At 39.3% G+C, this 19,739-nt stretch overlaps 2 protein-coding genes across 15 annotated transcripts in view; one reads left to right on the top strand and one right to left on the bottom strand.

The window, feature by feature from the left end:
- The window catches only part of HACD4 (3-hydroxyacyl-CoA dehydratase 4), a 37,909-nt gene extending 26,542 nt beyond the window's left edge, over positions 1-11,367 (top strand). For all 6 annotated transcript variants that reach the window (XM_030567759.1, XM_030567758.1, XM_030567754.1 and 3 more), the window contains 3 exons: positions 4,329-4,435; positions 5,139-5,270; positions 6,671-11,367. In XM_030567759.1, the coding sequence (XP_030423619.1) occupies positions 4,329-4,435; positions 5,139-5,270; positions 6,671-6,753 (322 nt within the window). In that variant the 3' untranslated portion in view covers positions 6,754-11,367. The remainder of the gene's footprint in view (positions 1-4,328; positions 4,436-5,138; positions 5,271-6,670) is intronic.
- Positions 11,368-11,374: 7 nt separating this feature from the next.
- FOCAD (focadhesin) overlaps positions 11,375-19,739 on the bottom strand; it is a 221,207-nt gene continuing 212,842 nt past the window's right edge. For all 9 annotated transcript variants that reach the window (XM_030567748.1, XM_030567746.1, XM_030567747.1 and 6 more), the window contains 6 exons: positions 19,369-19,458; positions 18,001-18,178; positions 16,744-16,841; positions 15,605-15,856; positions 12,832-12,907; positions 11,375-11,808 (listed from right to left, as the gene is read on the bottom strand). In XM_030567748.1, coding sequence (XP_030423608.1) covers positions 11,735-11,808; positions 12,832-12,907; positions 15,605-15,856; positions 16,744-16,841; positions 18,001-18,178; positions 19,369-19,458 — 768 coding nt within the window. In that variant the 3' untranslated portion in view covers positions 11,375-11,734. The remainder of the gene's footprint in view (positions 11,809-12,831; positions 12,908-15,604; positions 15,857-16,743; positions 16,842-18,000; positions 18,179-19,368; positions 19,459-19,739) is intronic.

Here is a 19,739-nt window from a genome sequence, read left to right as displayed (position 1 = left end):
TTGGATTTGATAAGGCACACTGTGGTTTCTAGAATAATTGGTATATCAGTTAGGCAAAATAACTGCAAATAAACCTATTGCCTTATTACAAGAGTAAGCCACTGCATTAAAGTTTACTATTTCAAAAGATTTGACCTTTCTAACACCAATTAAGAACAGCAGCACAGCTATTTTTTAAGGAAGGGCATTCCCTAACACTATCTCTAATACCTTTGCTTTGATGTTTAAAAGCAGTATCTCCTTTTTACAGCTCATTTAGGCCACATCTACACAACAAGCTAGGGTGTGATTCCTTTGCTCATGTACACGTAGTCACAGTTGCTGTCCCTGGACTAGCATGAGTAGAAACAGCAGCATAGCCAGTGTAGAACAACAGGTAGCAGCAGCAGAGCTGCACTCACCAGTTTCAGGCAGGTTTATACTGTGTATGGGTCAGCCATGTTTCTGTTGCTGCTGCCTATGCTACTGTGGATACACTACTATTTATACTCGTGCCAGATCAATGAGTTAGTGGAAATGGGTGTGTGAACAGGGGGGAAATCACACCCTAGCTTGTAGTGTAGACATAGCCTTAGACACAAGACTTGTAGTATAGTAACTCACAGCTGCAGGGCATTCATTAAGATTTTGATTATTATGCATTAAGTGGAAAATTTCTAGTTCTTGCTCCCATGACCTGAAAGTTTAGGCTAGATAGGGCATATAAATGACAGGGAGAAATCACAGTAGGCAAAGAGCATGGGAATAGAAGAAAGATTTACACAGTATGAAGTTACAGGTGATTTCCAATGGAATGTGTGTTCTTAAGCCACTTACAATCCCACCCTATTAGTTTTTGCATTGGACATAAAACTCATCCTGGTGCAGAAGACTAGTGCAAGAGCTATGCGCTGCCTGAGTGCCATTTAAGTGCCTGTGGATTTCAGTTTCTTTACTTACATCAAGGAAGACCTGTAGGCTTAAGTGGCACTTAAGCAGCACATAGCCCTTGTGCCAGTCCTCTGCAAAGGGATGAATTTCACCTTGAATGCGTTGTTAACTGCATCTTTAAAATTCATTTATTTGTACTGAGATGACCTTGCTGCCAGGGTCAGCATTGGAGAGGTAGCTGAAAGAAGTATGGTATGAAGAGAGAGCTAGAGAAGGAAAATGAATGGCATATGGGATCAAGAAGATTTGTTTGGGTTCTAGGTGTTTTGTTTTTTTTAATTATTCATATGCCTCTCTCCTCCCCCATTTTTTTTAATTTTTAAAGATTCAAAGATAAAAATAAAACCCAATGAAAATGCACTCTTCAGCTAAAGCGAAAAAGGAAGAAAACAGCAATGAAAAACTCCAGCATAGAACTGTCAATATGTAATTACTAACTGTAATCCTTAAAGACAACTATTACGGTCAAAATAATGGCAACCATAGAATGTGTGAATGGATGAGACCTCATACATAATAGTATTGTCTCCAGCATAAATGTATGGTTTAAATGATAATGTAAAATGTTGCTAGTATTGATTTAGAAATATTTTGAATCTAGTTTACTTCATAGTTCTATGGAGTCCTCCTTCATATCTATGGAGAACATATCTTTTGTCTAGTTCCCTTTCCTTCGTTGGTTTACCGTGTGTGTGTGCGTGTGTGTGTGTGTGTGTGTGCGCGTGTGCGTATATATATACACACACGACTTAATCTGATTTTGCATCACATACAGTCATAATCAGTAATGGATAAATTAGCCCTCTCTACTTGATTGTGTTGGACTCATTAAATGTTCTATTATGCCTTTAAGACACAACTTCCTGTGTGGGAGGTGATGTGTCAGAATTCTGGTAGTTCAGCCGTCTCTCTCCTCTGCACCCAACCAACTTCCTTGGGCTAGTATATATAGGATGTTGGGCCACAACATTCTCACCAATGTTTTGGGGTGTATAGATGGAGCAGTTCCTGAGTTCCAATGGAATGCAATTGTACTCAACTGATGTACAGGGGCATAAGGAGAGGGAGCTTCTTGCACATGCTCCTTTGCCTATATAGCAAAGAAAGAAACGAATATTAGGATGTATTGTAACTTTTATGCCTGAGGAACAGAAGACTTAAGCAAGCTGGGCAAGTCCAGGAAACCACTCCCAGTGTAACACTAGAACAATAGTGACTATTTGAGTTTACTAGGAATGAAGTCTTTCTTATGAACTGAAGATCAAGGACTAGGATTGTTTGAATATATAGTGTAAATTAATAATATACTTTCCTTGAGGAATGATTAAGTATTATTTAGGAGAAGTATCTACTCCTTAAGAGAATTTCCTTCAACTATATTTGAAAACATAACAGAAATTTCACTAGAGACAAACCCCAGGAAAACAACAACTCTGTAAAGATCAAATTTAAATTATTTTCAATATTTCCCACTCTCTAGGGAATGTGAATATTGTTTTTAATTACTGATTATGACTGAGCATCTGAGAGAGCATTATTATCTGAAATTACAGAATTCTGTTTTGTCAAGGCTTAGATAGTCAGTTCCACATTTTGGGACAGATCGTCTAGTGTGGTACAGTGGTGTTGTGCCACAGCACTGGTAGATCCACTGTGCATGGTGTCGAAGATCACACTAGTAAAAGGGGATGCTTTGCTGGTATAGAGTCAGAAGGAGGCTCTTCTTTCATAGCCTAACAACCAGTTATAGATACATTCTTAAAAGATACAAAGTTTTCTGAGCATTAGGCCTAATGACACAGGGAGGGTGAATTCTGCCTATTCCTACAAATCTTATCTTTCTTGCTTAGTAATAAGTACACAATCTGCTTTTTGTATTATATTGCAAGTTTACTTTAAAAAAATTTGAAAAATCAGGGGAGAGAGGAGAATGTACAGCACAGTTTTCCCTATTAACTTTTCCCTCGGGTGTACCATCCAGGATTTCACAAAAAGTTACCAATACCGAGGCCACCAGGAAGTTTGCTTAGGGCTGTGTTATCTGCTAGAAACAGTCCCAGCTAATGGTGGCTTAAACACACTTTTTTAGAGATCTACAGCAAGTGCAGGGCCTTTCAACCGACCAAAAATGTGATCAAACCAGTCTCTCAAATCTTCAGAAAGTTACTGGGTCACTCAGTTCAGACAAGCCCGTAAGAATGAGACCACCTCAAGAGTCTAAAAACCAAATCTCATAGAGAACTTGGAGTTCTGATGTTCCATTATGACTTCAATTTCAGAGGAGATTGCTAATTGCCATATAGCCCTAGGAAAGAAACCCCCCTATGAAGCAGCAGGAATTCCACTTAGCTGACAATCTACCAGCGTTCTGGAATTCTTGTGCAGTACACATAAGCCATTTTCCATTTTACTTTTCTGAGATGGCCAAATCCTACTCCCAGACCCTATAGGGAGAAAGAGAGAAGGAGACATGCTGAATGGAAACACAGACTGAGGAACAAAACATTCTTAGAGTTCTGTCTCTAAGAAGCATTAGCCTGCATTTCTTCACACTTGGGGCTCTGTGGGCTTTTTTAAACCTCCTACTAAATCATCTGAAGATTCAAGTGTGCACATAATTGGGATATGGAGACTTATTGATGGGCCGTTTCTGAGAGGGCTGCTAGGTCCTTGATGTTCTCCTGGGTCCCTATATCCACCTCAGAACTTTTTAGAACGACACCCATGTTGTGTAGTTACTAACTCTGACCCTTAGTTTTTTGTACAGTGAAGATAAGGGAAATATTCCCATGTGCATTTCTGGGCCCCAGGATGCGGGGCTGCCCTCTTACTGAACAGTAGTGCCATCTGTAACCAGGGCAGTAATCCAACTTCTAGCCTGCTTCAAGAATGATTTAGCAATCATGTTTATATTTGATATAAAAACATGACTACAAAGGACGATATTTTAGTATCTGTTACATGTATGAGCCTCCCATTGAAGTTACATGCATAGCTGAAGCTTATTTTCTGACAAACCAATATGAAAGCACATTGGAAACTAGTCTGCATGAGAACCTCCATGATGAGAAGTGCAATATAGAATGCACCATATTATTGTTATTTTCATCTCCCCACCATATGCCAGAGTCACAAATAAAAGAACGCTTCAGCAAGTTGGCTGTCTCCGGGTTCCGATGAGAGTTTGACACTAAATAAAATGGGTGCAATTTTTCTCTAACACATGTCCAGCATTCCATCAGAGTGGCTCACACGATTAGAGTACAGGAATCTGGAATCCACAGATTTCTCAGTATAGGTGACTGTTTTAAGGAGTAAGATGTTTATTCATTCCTATTTTATCTGCATTTGAAAAATAAACACAAGTTCCCATTTTTTTTTTTTTTTTTAAATTTCAGATACACTTACTGCATGTTATCAGTGTCAGGAACATACTATGGAGCTTTGACATGGCTGAACTACACATTATGGATTCCAGTATATCCCCTGTCAATTCTGGCTAAAGGTAAAAGGGAGGTAGTAGGCATGAGGCAAATTACTTATTTTCTGAATCTCACCCAGTAGAGTTTGATCATTTTGATGAGTGTTTTTGAGAAATAAGAGTAAAGGGGTTTAAATGTGTCTTATCTACACACTTTCATCTATCTTTCCCCTTTCTCTGTTTCTTTCTTGGGTTTTACAAGACAGTTCCTTTCTCCTGGAAAATTAGCAATTTGTTAGCACAACAAAAGCCACAGAACATCAACCTAGGATGCAGACACTTTTCTGCAATTGTTGGTGTAGCTTAATTCTAGGCACCCAGTGCGAAGCGCAGACAAAGCTGGCAAATGCACTGGTGCAGCTGACCTCTACTTGAAACCAGCTTATGCATGAAACCATTGTGGCTTATAGCAGTTTACTGTACCTAGACTAGGTGTATGCACTATCCCTGTAGCTGAAAACCCCAGCAGAGATGAGGACTAAGTAAATATTTGCTAATCCTCTTTATCAAAATGATTACAACTTCAGTCCCAAGAAAATGAATTAAAAGTAAAGCCATGCATGCATGCCAAGTATGCTGTTTCATACAGATTACATTTCACAAGATAAGGCAGTAAACCAATACCCATTTTCATGCCTTAAATGTAGTTTTCTTAGAGATGGTCTTTCACTTATAAGTCTTTTACTATAACTCCAGCTTTAAAAAACATCAAAACATTATTTTGCAGCATTTGCCATCTATGAATCACTTCCTTATTTTGAATCCTTCGGCACATACTCAATCAAGCTACCATTTCCAGTTGCCTTATCGATCTACTTCCCGTACATACTAAAACTGTACCTGGCAATGCTGTTTGTAGGTAAGATTTTCATCTCTTGTGAGCAGGATCTTAATGCCACTGTGCTGGAATTCACAAGCCTGAGGAGGTAAAAATCAAATCAGTGAAAATTCTTTGTAAGCTGTGCCTTCTCACAGGCAGTTCCTGCATTGACAGCTGTGTGTTAAGGGGGAGTTCATGTTGCTCAGGAGTTGGCTGCTCTGAATTCCAGTGTCCCATTTGGAAGTGAATTATCTGTTTCTAGAGAAAAGGAGTGTGGGGAAAAGAACTATTAAGAAAAAAAGTGAATGGGAAATGAATATAGTGTTTGAGCCACCTTCATCATTATAGATGTTAATTCAACAGAGAGTCCTGAGTCAGTTCTTGATTCTGCTACTATTTGTAGTCAATGGAAACCTTTCCATGGATTTTCAGTGGGCATTAGATCAGGCCCCCCGTTTTTGTTCTTTTAAACTAGGTCTGACATCCTGTACCAGAACTCCTCCAGCCTTGAGAAGATTTGGAGCTAAATCCAAACTTCATAGTTTCCCCCATCTACAGTTACTGTGCGTTACAGCAAAATCCTGGATCCAAACAGGCCTGCACTTTGGAGATGTTTGGGTCTGCATCTAACTTTCTGGCTGACCCCATGTGAACCCCCTCACATTTGGGGTAAAGGGTGCTTATTTTTCTAGCATGAGCCCATCTGTTTTTTAAAAAACTCATTTAACCTTTTAGATGAAGTACAGTGTTGGCTGGTTCATAAGAGATTCTTGTTTAATCCTTGACCAGTAATATGAGGACACTAGTCATGATGGTGGCTGTGGGGTGGACCTGCTAATCTGGAAAAATATCTCTGTACTTATGCATCAATGTAATGGCAATAACTGCAGTATTATAATTACCCTATATAAAGCAGGTGTGCTTTAAAGATTCCAGGAAAATGTCTCAGGACCTGCATTGGCTAAATTTACTTACTGAGGTCTCATATAATGTATTGAGCGGGTGCACAGTCATCTAGCCAAGTGATGGCATCTTCAGTGGTGTGATACAGTTCTAGGCCACTGCTGAACCTAGTCAGCAGACATTCATCGACAATGTGCGTCATCGTCTCCATTGCACCACAGCTGCACAAAGGGCTGTCACAAAGGCCCCAGTAATAGTGGTTGGCTGCACAAAGACCATGCCTAGTCCTGGTATTATCTCTCATATAATGACAGATACCTAAAAATATAGTGTGGTTAGCTACAAAAATATAGAACCTGTCTGAAAAGCCTTACTCCTGTGGATTTAATGGGACCACCCACAGGACCATTTGGGTCAATAGGATTCATCCCATTAGGGTTTTCAGGTGCAGGTCCAGGTCCACCTCTACTTTCTAGGTAAATGCTGGGCCTTTTGGAGTCTGTTTCCCTGCACTTACATTTTATGTTTCAATTTAGGTATGTACTTCATCACCACATACCTCTGCTCAGAAAGGAAAGCTCATCTAGGAGCCAGCTACATCAAAGAGAAAAGGAGCTAAGCTGATACCTTGTCTTGTAATGAGGAAAATGCTCTAGAACATGCTATGCTAACACATTATGTGGAAATAATTTAGACCAAGTGCTTAGTGATCTTATGCACCCAACTGGGAGTGCCTTAGAGGTTCCGAATTTACAAGGGCAGGTGCTCCACACTTTCTGAAAACGAGGCCCATTAAGGCATCTCACATTGGGCACTCAGATGTAAGCATCTCAAATCTCCCGTCACTTTTTAAAGTCTTGGCCTCAGAGGTTACTCTATCTTTTTCTAACATAAAATGACAGGTTACAAAATGTGACAAAAAATGTAAATCATATCAGCATTTCCTGTATTTTAATAATGGGTTCCTATCGCAGCAGTAGCATGGATTGTGCATTTTATATCAGAGTAAAATGTCAGTGGTATTTTATCATTATCTCACCTGTTAGACTACGTAAATCAGATGTACGACTATCATATTTGCTGGAACTGCAATAGATTATGAAGCAGAAGCTGGTGGTTCTGCATTTTGCCACATTCACACAAATACCAATAGGTAAAACTGTTCACAGAAAACCCATCCTCCTCCACTTCCCCTCCACCCCGATTCTTAAAGTACATGTAAGTGACAAATGCAGTTACAGTGTCTATTCACTACAAGTCCTAGAAGGCATTTAAAGTAGAAGTTATGATTCTAATATATTTCCAGTAAACACTATTGAAGGATCTGTTTTTCTTAACTGTGACATCCAGATTATCTTGGAACTGAAGAAACAAGACAGACACTCACTCTTACTTAACTCATTGAAGTGTGATATAGTCAGTCCAAGAAATACTCTGCTTTTAAAACTAAGATAATGGATTATATAAACTGTGGGCCAAATCCAGATTGTCTCACACATGAGAATTGTCCCATTGATGTCAGTGAGGTTACTTGTGCAACAAAAGTAATTAGGATTTGGTCCTATGAGGTGGGGAACTACTTATATGTGAAGAAGCAAGAAAATAGGATACGCTTTCCTTGGGGACAAATTACTTCTCTGACTGCACAAGCTACTCCGAAATAACCATAGGCTGACTTGTTCCCCATTGGTACTATTCCCCACCACCCTTTGGGCTTGAATAAAAGACAGAAAAAATGAAGCAGATTAAAGAGTGAAATGAAAACACTTTGGGTCATGAAAATTCTCTTACCTATTTAAGACTCTGAAAAAGTGAAACCTAAGTATGCCTTTGTCATAAGACAACATTTGACTAACCAATGAGGGAAGAGCATCTCAAATTGATGATTTAGTGACTCTAGGACAAGTCCACAGCCACAGCCAGGCAGCTCAGCTGTATCTGAACTGCCCCTACCCGTGCTACCACAGTTACACTGCTATTTATGCTGGAACTAGCTTGAATACATGTACATGAACAAAGGAATCACATTCCTAGCTTGTACTGTAGACATAGCCTTAGACAGGTAAACTTATACATTACCTGGGAACAGTACACTAGAGTGGGTACCATTAAACACTTTGCTTTTGCATTCAGGTATTATTGTGGTGTGTATGCTAACATATAGCACTTTTGGTCAGTAGATCTCAAAGCGCTTTACAAAAGAGGTAACTATTATAGTATTGCCTGTATTTAGGAAATAGAGCAAATATTATTGTAATGTTATTTAGTTACAAAAGCAAATGTGATGTTTTTAACAATGATCATGCTATCTGGGCAGAGGAGAATTCCCTCAGTGCAGGATCTGAGGAAGACAAAGGACCCGCTTAAGAATCCTGGGGTAGCAGCTGTGCCTGGTGTGGGAAGGGAGTATCAGAGGCAGGGCTGCAGCATGTTACCCAGCAGAGATTCCAGACAGCAGAGCCAGCTGGGGACATGCTGCTGTAATGCAGACAGCCCACCTGAGGCCACTTTAGCCTCTGGAGCAGCCCAGATTCACAAGGGCAGAAAAGGTGGATCAAAGTGAACTTAGCACACCCCTGCCAACCCATTCCACAGGCTGGGAGCTCTGTGCTGCATCTCTTAGAAGCACAGCCCAGAATCTCACCTTATAAATCATATCCTGAAAGAGTAAAATGATGGTGGATCCCTAACATTTGTTGGAAAATGCTGATATTTTCCATTTTGTTCACATGGTAGTCTGGTCAAAATTTTCAAACTCAGATTGCTAAAGTAAGTTGCCTTAAGTCTATGTTTCGGCACCCTAACAAGTGGCTTATTTTTCAGATGAACTTTGCACACACTCTGCCAAGTGAAGAGGGAGTTGAAAGTATTGACTGCTTTTGAGAATCAAGCCATTCTTATATAGGAGCCTAAATCTGAACTTAAGCCAACTTTAGGCATTCAAAAATGAAATTGTTTGCTGAAGTTTGTTAGCGTAGGAAGTTACTGATCCACAGACCTACTGTAGTTGCTGGTGCTGGCAATTAGGTTTACCATTTAATTCACTGTTTTTACACTGAACCACACGTATATATAAAATCCCACCACTAATATTGTATTTCAGTGTGATAAATTCATATTTACTTACTGAATATTTATTTTTAATCTGTGCAATTTATTTACTTATTTTAATTTTGAATGATAGCAAACCTATTTTAAAAAAAATCTTTGGTTGAAAAGACGGAAGTAATTACCAAACCTGATTTATCTGCACACGGGCACCTGTAGCATGTAAATGGCTTTCAGTTTTACAGTGTGTATATCAGTCAACATTGATTCTGCACTAGCAAGGTGCAAGATGTCGTGGGCCAGGTGTTCAAAACGCAGACACATTTGCAGCTTCAAAAAAGTGTGTTCAGTTAATCTCAAGCTACGCAAAGAATTAACAGGCTGATTTGATGAATCATGCACTCATGATCTAGATCAGTGGTTCTCCAGCTGTGGCCTAATCAGCACACAACTGCGACCCCTATGACATCCTCAGGGCCATATGGATAGTATATATATTGTGCGGATGCGGCCCACATAACAGAGAGCTATATATGTGGCCCATAACTGTCAATAGATTGAGAACCACTGGTCTAGATGGTTCTTAAGAATTACTACTGGCATGTTAATGATAATACAAAGGCTACATCTACACTGTGACCTAGCGGTGTGATTCCCAGCTCATGTACATGTTCCTGCACTAGCTCTCAGCAATCAGAATGAGAACAGCAGCATGGCTTAGCCATACTGAGTACAAGCCCACCTGAACCCACAGGTACATGTACACAGTATAGTGGAGCCATGCCACCATTGCTTGCGCTGCCAAGGCTACAGTACTATTTATACTCGCACTAGCTCGATGAGACCTCATATGAGTATGTGTACTTGAGCTGGGAATCACATCCCTAGCTCAAAGTATAGACACAGCCAAAATGAAAACACATGTCTTGAGAATGCATAGGTCTACTGCAATATAAAGCATACACAAGTACCATACCCGATTCTCACTGGTTAAAGGGTCTTGGTTAAGAGAAGTAAATAGCAGACATAGAAGATTTATTCATTCATTTCCACTGTTAAGAATACTAAACTGGGAATAGAAATAAGAAAATAAAGATACTACTGTGGCATACTATGAAGATGAATACTTAACTGGGAAAACCACCATATCTAGGATAACTAAATTACACACTGCTCTGATTGAGGTCACTGCAGTAGACACTAGGGACCAGTATGGGATTACTTAGTCAGTCAGTTACAGATGACATTTGCCCCAGTGCAGAGGGGGCTTCTTCAAGAACCTTAGCACCAATTACGCTTCTCTTTAATCTCCATCTTGTGTGGACCCTTGCATTGGGGTATAATTTCCCTATTTAAGTTGAAGACATAGGGAGCTAAATGGTGAGACACACAAATGGGTTAAAGGTAAGAAGTGGGACCAGGACAATATTAAGATTCAGAAAGGGAACTTATAAGTGGCAGGGCTCAAAGCCAGGAAGGTAACATTAGAAAAAAGGAAGAGAGAAATAAGATTTCAATAGCAGGAGGAATGAAGGAGCTTAGAGGGATGTGAGAAAATGGGCTCGCCAATAAGAGTAGCTCCATATGCTTGCTGGGAAAAAGAGAAGGAAAGAGAGAAGAAATCCTATGTCCTCTCAGAGACACTAAGATGCTGAGGAGAGAACAGACGTGCCATCTTCTTTTTAACATGGCAAAGGTAGAAAAAACCTGCTGTTCTCTCCCTCCCCCCACACCCCAAAAGTTGAAGGCATCTTTGGAGGTAGGGGAAGGCTATTATTGGGAAATGTGGGGAGATGGAACACTGTGTGTAAGGAAGATGGGGTCTCCATAGGTTTTGAAAAGCATCCAAGCTTCTGGAAAATTATCCAGATCCTAATTTTCTGAGGCCCTGAAAAGGAATATTCATGATTAAATTAACCTGAAATTCATCAAAATGTACCCAGCAACACCCAGATCCCACACTTACCTGGATAAGTGTCCCTGGTAAAATCGTTACAAGGTTGGCAACTATGCTACTATAATAAAAATAGTGTTGTTCATGGTATAACAACAACATTGGATGATGAATGTTATAATATGGAGGAATCATGTTAACAAAATTTTGTCAGTTAAAATGAAAGCTAATTAAAAAGCCAGAAAAAAAGAAATGTTGTGCCTTCCAATAAATACACCACATCAAACAACAGTTTCGCAAGATTTGTTTTTAATTTTTTCACTTATTCATATAAAGGTTCCACCTATTACAGAAAGGCGTCTTTCTGCTGTCTGCAGCTTTCACTACCTCTGAAATTCAGATTTCTAACTCACATTCAAAATGTAGCCCAAAGCTTGTCCTCATACTAGGGTAAGACAGCTCAGGATAGGAGACAGCCTACTGACCAGTCAAACCAAATGACTTTTCTACTCTCTGAATCCCGGGGAAGAAAATCCCATAATACTTCATAGTGTAAAATTTCTTCGGAATGACACTTATTGATGACTGAACATTTCTGCTATGCATTTTTCTCTCAGTATTAAGGGCCGTCAGATACGAGAATGATGTTGTCTTGTGGCTACCAACCATAAGCCTTAGTCCATACTGCTTTCTTCTTGAACTCTGGTAGAAACCTCAAAGCCAGAAGTGTAGCTGAGAAAACAAGGACAAGTCACATGATTATGTACACACTGTATAGTAAAGTACAAGAATCACCTGTATCACAATTATTTCTATATTATTTTCATTGGCTGTTTTCAGAGTTTTGCAGAAGCTAGTACAAGGGGGATGGTACTTGAACCAGGGTCTCCAGGCACAAGCACAATACAAAATAATAATAATTATTAACTTTTCTCCCATCTCCTTCTCCTCTTGCTAATTCCCTGCTCTTCCCTGCTACTCCCCAAGCCCCCTGTTGCTTCCATATGAATCGCAGGACACTATGAAAGGGATTAGCTAAGGAAGTGTGTCTCATTTCTAGCAAGGGCAGCTTGGTCATATCACAATTTGCTCCTCCCATGGAACCCAACCTGTTCGTGGCCACTACAAACACTTCCCAGTCCTTGCAAAAGCATCCCCGGGTGCACACTGAAAAAACTTCAGGAAAATGGTTAGTCTTGAAGCACTTTTACACTCTTTAGGATTAGCCAGGTTACACAGGGTTAAATAATTTTGAACTGGCTGTCAAAGATTAAAGGCCACATTAATTGATTGGATTACTGGTCTTCCCAGAACAATGACACACTAGGAAATGCAGAACAAAACTTGCACTAACACTTGAAGTTTTTTAAAATATATATATATTTTTTGTAATTCTAACTTTCCTTAAAAATAACATGTACTCAAGCCATTGATATATGCCAGTAACCTTAACTGGACATTAACAAAGCTTTTGGTGTTTGATGCTATTTTATGCTAAAACTGAGAGCAACACATACTATCTGGATTTTCTGTTGCATGGTGAGTGGGAGATAAAATGAGGGATCAAACAATCTAAAAAAGGATTTAAAAAGAGAAGAATGTTTATTTGCTTGTGGAGGTTATCTTAAAGCCAATATGTAGTTCTGTCATCAACATATGTTGTTAACGTACAAACATTTTGCTTCTTTAACAGACTAATGCTATTTTCCTGTGCTGAAGGAAATACAGGAATAAACAATATCAGAAATACATTACCTTTCAACATGTCTCTGGAGGATTCAGATAGCACTTCTTTAGGGCTCTCCATTATATTAAACAGCCAGTCAACAAACTAAGATTAAAATGAATAGCAGTTGTACATTAAAAGAATGTCCATATCAGAACCCCAGAAATTCTCTCTGACCAAACTGGCTTAAGACATGCATCCTACTCAAGTTTAGCTACAGTATATCTGGACTGAATGGCAAATCCACCCAAGCTGGAGTTTGCCCTTCACTGCATTACAACAGTCCATTAGTATTTAATTTAACACAACAGTACAGGAATTATCTGAGTGATTATCAAAGTTATTTCTTTTTGCAGTATGAAAATGAGGCAAGCCCTCACTATTGCCTATTTCAATGATGATACTGGTCTTTGATCAGTGAATTCCCAACACATGTATTTGGTTGCTGCTGAATATTGCTGTTCATTCCTAACATGGACATATAATATTCAGTGTCTTACTATTAAATCTATAAAGTAGTAACTCAGAATTGGTGCAGAGAAAAAAATCAAATAGAAAATGAGAGTCACTAGGTTTATATTTTTTTCAAAAATCATTGTTAAGCTATTAGAAATTGTTACGGGTGTAAAACAGATTTAGAACTAGATTGCAGTTTAAAGCCTGCTTTCATGTCAAAGGGCAAAAGTTACTGTCGAATGTTAGATTTTATAATTATTTTTCAAAGGCTATTTGTTTGCACACCTGTTACTTAAGTTTTTAATCATCAGCCTTGGGTGGAATGGGACAGACATTAGGGCAAAAAAGGAGCAGTGTTTTAAGGGAGCCATTTGGCTGACCTGATATTTTGTTTGCAAGGCATGCTGACACTGTGTTTTGGAAATATACAAAATTGCTTAAGAAAACAGTTAATAAAGTTCTGAACTTTGCTCAGGCAAAACACCAGCTAAAACAGTGGACATGCAAAATAATAAATAAAACACTGCAGAACTGGGATGGATTGAGAGAAGCTGGAGAACCACAGTAATAAAAGATGGAAAAAAGTATGATGTCACTCAGTGCCTCTCTCCGTCAATGCAGAATTGGTCACTTAGTATATGTTCAAATATTTGGTTCAGTCTAGTTTTAAATATTCCAAGCAATGCAGTTTCCACCATTTCCCTTGGAAGAATCTTCCACAGCTTAATATATCCTACTACAACATACTGTCACAAGATCCTGCTTGACGGTCTGAATTTTGCTTTCTGGGGACATTTCCCTTCATCCCATTATCCCCAATTATACTACTTTGTTGCACAGCAAGCACAGTAAATAGTTCATCTCCAAATATCCGCACCCATCCTCCTTTATCAGTCTGTAAGGGTATGACTACATTCAGGGGCAGCCCCAGGCACCAGTGCAGCAAGTGCGTGCCTGGGGCGCAAAGCCATGGGAGGCGGCCTGCCAGTCGCTGTGAGGGCGGCAGTCAGGCAGCCTTTGGCGGCAATTCGGCAGCAAGTATGCCAAAGGCATGGGACTGGCAAATCACCTGCAGAAATGCTGCCGAATCTGCGTGACCAGCGGACCGCCCGCAGACGTGCCGTTGAAGGCCACCTGACTGCCGTGCGTGGGGCAGCAAAAAACATAGAGCTGCCCCTGACTACACCGCAAAAAGAGACCACAGTAGTGAATTTCAGAGCCTGGGTCAACTGACTCAGTCTCATGAGGCTCATGCTACAGGGCTAACCCCCCCCCCCGCCACAGTAGATGTTCTCACTCGGGCCAGCGCCTGGTCTCTTTAACCTGGCAAAGGGAATGGGTCTCAGAGACAGAGACCAGGCTCCAATATATGCAAGAACATCTACATTGATATTTTTAGCCCCCAGTGCTAGCCTCACAAGTTAGAGTCGGTTGAACCTGGCTCTGAGACTTATTCTGTGGGTTGTTTTTTTTTTTTTTTTTGCACAGACATACCCTTAGCCAGACTTCCCAAAGTCAATGCCCTCAGCACCCACATAATTTTTAATCACTTTTTTCTGACTTTCCTCCAATTTTTGTTGTCTTTCTGGAAACGTATGTTGCCTAGACGAGAATACAATATTTCAGATACATCTGGATGGTTTATTTTTTCAAATGCTTTATTAAAACCTAATTAAAAATTTGCACCTTAATGGCCTAGTTCTGCATTCTTCACACCCTCCAAACTCTCACTTCAGTGGGAGTTTTGCGCATGCAAAAAAGACAAGGTCCAGTCCTTAATGCATACATGTTTGTTTAAAATAATTAAATGTCAATGTACAGAGATCACCATTTCTATACATTACCGGAAACTCAAGCCAGATTTGCCAAGCTAGGCACATACAATCTCACACACACGCTTATGCATACCTAATTTAGGCTTGCAAGTAAATGATGTGCACAATAAACTGGGGGGGGGGGGGGGGGAGGAGAGATCATCCACTGGTAGAGGATCTGCCCCTAAATGTTTGCATGCCGAACTAGCCACATGCAGGAGCAAGTATGCACATGCACACACTCCTCCCCCTAAGTAAACCTACTTAATGTTAAACACCCAACCCTTAAGTGTTCTTTATCAACTTGCATCTGACTTTATTTAAGGGCATGTTTTTAAGTAAGTCCTATCTGACTGCGATAAAGAAAAATGAGAGCTTGAGTCAGATGCAGTAGATATAGAGGATATAACAGCTGCCTCATATAAGAGCCGAGCTGACTCCACTGAGAACCAAGGGTGATCTGTTACCCTCAGAAAGTGCTTAGCATCTTGCATGATTGGGCCTTTAGAAAGTAAATTATGTGCAGCTTTACCTTTTGTGTTTGTTCTTTCCAAGGCTCTTTAGCCAGCAAAAGCTGCACACTGTTTGGAAGGAGAGTAAGAGTCTCCTGCACAGAGAGCTTTTCAATTGGATGCTTGCCAAAATCATCTGCAGACAATTCTGGTAATACTTCTTTGTGTTTCCATGACGACCAGCTGGCACTGAGGCCAAGCAGTAGTGGAGTAGCATGGTCAGCCCAGGCAACCACAGAAACTGCAAATATCCACAACAGGAAGTCTACAGCCTAAACAGGAAAAAGACAAGTTTGGTTCATTAGTTAAATAATAAAGAAGAAAAAAATGTTATAACATCTCATTCTCCAGGATAAATCCTAGGCAACTGAATACTCAAACTTTGAGAGAGAAAGACTAAAGACAGTTTAATGGTCTGGCTTTTGCACTTTAAAGTAGTACAACAGTATTTTAAAATTACAAACCTTAAAGCAAGGGAAGCAAATGGAAACAATTCTGAACCAGACTTCTTTAGTAATGCACTTATTCATTTTTTTTATCTACACTGGAAAATAATGCTTGTGGACAGGCATTTCAGCAAGTCCGGCATCCTGTTCCATGCAGCTGGTGCTCCAGGATGATTAGCCACTTGCTCACCTCCATAATGCACATGGCTAATAATGCTATGCTATATAGCAAGGGAGGAGGCTCCTTTCTGATGTCTGCAGCAATCAAATGATGCCCCAAAGCATGAGATTTAAGTATCTTAGCAAGCATAACTACAAATAATATTGGTAGCCCTGAACTGTTCAACCCTTGTAAAAAAAAATGCCGCTGCAGTACTCTGACCTACTGGGATAATGAATGCCACAGATGAATTAACATACTATAAAGGAGCTTTTCCTTTTAACAGTTCCAAGTGTATAGAGTTCTACACGATATAGTTTTCTTTCATTCTCTGTCATTGTTCTCACAGGTTAGGTGCTAGACTCACTTAAGAGACTTTAAATATATGTACATTTTAAAAACCTTTTGAGGACAATCAGTGATTTTCCTTATGGAGATAAATGGAGATTATTCTAAAAGATAAAAAGTGAGGGAATACTTGTTCCTTAGAAAGGACATAAATTACACTAGAAACCATTTTTTTCTGAAAGCTACATATTTTCACAGCAAGTACCTCTTTAAGATCCAGGTTTTGTATAGGTATTGACTTGTAAGCAACATTTCTGATATAGCTCATCAATTCTAACAGCCAGTCCATTCTTTTCAATACTCCTGTAAGAAAAAGAATATTGTCTTACATAAATGATAGTAAATACTCCTTTTTCTTTAAAAAGAAAGTGCCAGGAAACAACATAACAATCAAACAGCAAGCCAGAGGAGGAATAATAGCAACAATTATAACATTTAATTTTTGTGTGCCGATGCCAAAAGGCATATAGGCACCTTAATAATAACAGCTGAAACTCACATTATAACACAGACAATGTGGCTGTAACAATCCCTAAAGCTATCAAACTAAAAACAATACATGGAAAAAGATAATGAAAAAATAATCTTTCATAATAATTCCATCCTGCAGATATCTGCTCTGTGGACATCCCATATAGATTCCTGATCATGACATTCCAACACTAACACAGAAGAGATCACCCCCAATCAAATAAATCTAGGCTTTGCGTTGAGTCCAGTGCATGTTGGGAAAGAATCTGGGGAGTATAAGAAGTGGTGTGTAAAACCTCTTCCAGTGCAGATTTGACCAATACAATTAATAGAGTAGCTATATGCCTAATCAACTAGTCTCAGTGCTTTAAGGAGCCTCCCCGTACCCAAAGGCAGACCACCATATAACTATTCAATATGACTAGAACACTCCTTCCCTATAACTGCCTCACTGAGTGTTTGTAAGAGCTACCAAGACCAATCACACACTTTTCATCAATCAGACCTGGCTAACTCAAAACACATCCCTGCCTTCTTTATCCAAACAAAACACCAACTACTTTCAGCACGAGTACTGGGGGTGTGTACTCCCTTCCTTCCTAGCAAGCTTCCTTCCTTCTCAGTTGCTCCTTTTACCATCTCCTGCTACTCTTAGTTTTGTATTTGCTTTCATGCATCTCACTTCTTACATACTAATTAACCTCCCTTATTTCAATCAAATACAGCACTTTTGCAAATCCTTCAAACACGGATGACGTCTGAAGTCCTTTCTATTTAAACTTCTATCCATTTGTATTTGTATAAGTTAGACTTTAAATTTTGGAGAGCAGTGACCTTGTGTTTTTGGTCTATAAATCCTCACATCCATTTATAATACTTCAGAAATAATACATAACGCACCTAGAAAGACTGATTGGACCAAAACTCTTATTTAAAATAATATGTGCAGATTCATTAAGCTTTTTCACTTCTTCCTTCAGTGTGGCCTTACCTGTGTTTTCATGGCTTACAATTCGGGCATGGTAGAAACTATGAAACAACATCCATGTAATAGTTTCTTTCTGCTGGCATCTTACTGCAATACCAATCACATCATTCAAGCTCAACAAAGACAGTCGGCCTTGAGAAACTAAATACACTTTGATGAAAGTGACCTTTTCTATATTGTTCTGCAAAAGCAACAAAAACTTGATTAAAATAAAACATTCTTCCTGGGTGACAACAGTAAAAGATACTACGTGTCTCTGTACAGAGATGGGAGGAATCCTTCAATCATTAAGCCAGCTGATTTCTTTCTTTTTTTGGGGTGGGGGAGGTTAAATGGATTGGACAGGATATAGTATATAATACGTATCATGTGGGATCATATAATAGCACATGAAATGCACATAAGTTGGTACAATCAGACTGTGCCTATGCTTGTAAACAATGATTAATGCTTATGGAAGGGGTCAATGTGACAATCCTGGTTTAAGTCTTATTTGCACAAGACAGGAACAACATGGGCTGCAGCAATGCAGATTTTCTCACGCTGCTTTTCCAATGTGACTTCATCCTGACCCCAAGGGACTAACCTCATAGTAAAAGGATAGTTCAGTTTCAAAGACCTGTTTAAATTCTTGGATTGCTCTCAACAGAGTCTGCCAGCAAGGGTACCATGGTGGTTATGTGATATGGACACTTGCATATAAGGGGGCTTGATCTGAGATCACCAACTCATTCCACTGAGGTCACTTCATCACCAGATCATAACTTCTGATCACTATCAATCTCAACTCTATTTGAGCAAGTGATCTGGAGTTGGAAAGCTTTATATTTCATTATCCTCCTCAGCCATCCTGTCCATCATAAAATATTTTGAACACATTTGAAATACAGTGTGATAAATCTATAATACTGGCAAGTGTGAAATCCAAAAATTGCAATATAATTTTTCAATTTTGCAACTGTGTCCAGGATTCATGAATTCAGATGCAGTGGGTTACAACATTGGTTGTAACCCACATGGCTGATGTATAGAGGGAGGGGGTCTTGTGGTTAAAATACTAGACTGGGATTCAGGAGACCTAGTGTCTGTTACTGACCTGCTACAGACTTGTCTGAATTTGGGGGAGCCATTTAGGGCCTGATTCAAAGCCCACTGAAGTCAATAGGAGTTTTTCCCCATTACCTCAGTTTCCCATTTGTAAATTGAGGATAATGACATTTCCACACAGGGTTGATGTGAGGATACATTAATCAGTATTTGAGAGGTGTTAAAATATTCTACGTGACGTGTAAAACGATACAGTGAGTCTTCATCCCACACATAAACAAGTGTTAGGGAGAGTTCTAGAAGCCTAGAATGAAACACGTTTACCTTGGAGAACTGGGCAATCCGGTCAACCTCTGCATCTGCCATTTCTGAGAGGCATTTTGCTACCTCAATATACATCTCCACTTCACTTCTCTGGAAAAAGAAAAAAAATGTGTGTGTTTATACATGGATAACTGTATTTTAATATCATTAAAGTAATGAAGAACCTAGGAGCCTTTTTATTCATTTGGATCATTTAATAAAGTTTCTAAATAAAAATGAAGCTGGAAAATATATCACTTATTTTGCATTTATGGTGGATTTAAATAGTAAAATGAAATACATTCAACAAAAACAACAAAATGGAAACTTCTAAAGAGAAGTGCTTTTCCTTTGGTGTATTTTCTGTTTGCTGTTCTCAAGGAATTTGTCAC

Source organism: Gopherus evgoodei, chromosome 6 (assembly GCF_007399415.2).
Source record: "Gopherus evgoodei ecotype Sinaloan lineage chromosome 6, rGopEvg1_v1.p, whole genome shotgun sequence".
NCBI lineage: Eukaryota > Metazoa > Chordata > Testudines > Testudinidae > Gopherus > Gopherus evgoodei.
This window is presented reverse-complemented; position numbering and strand designations above follow the sequence as displayed.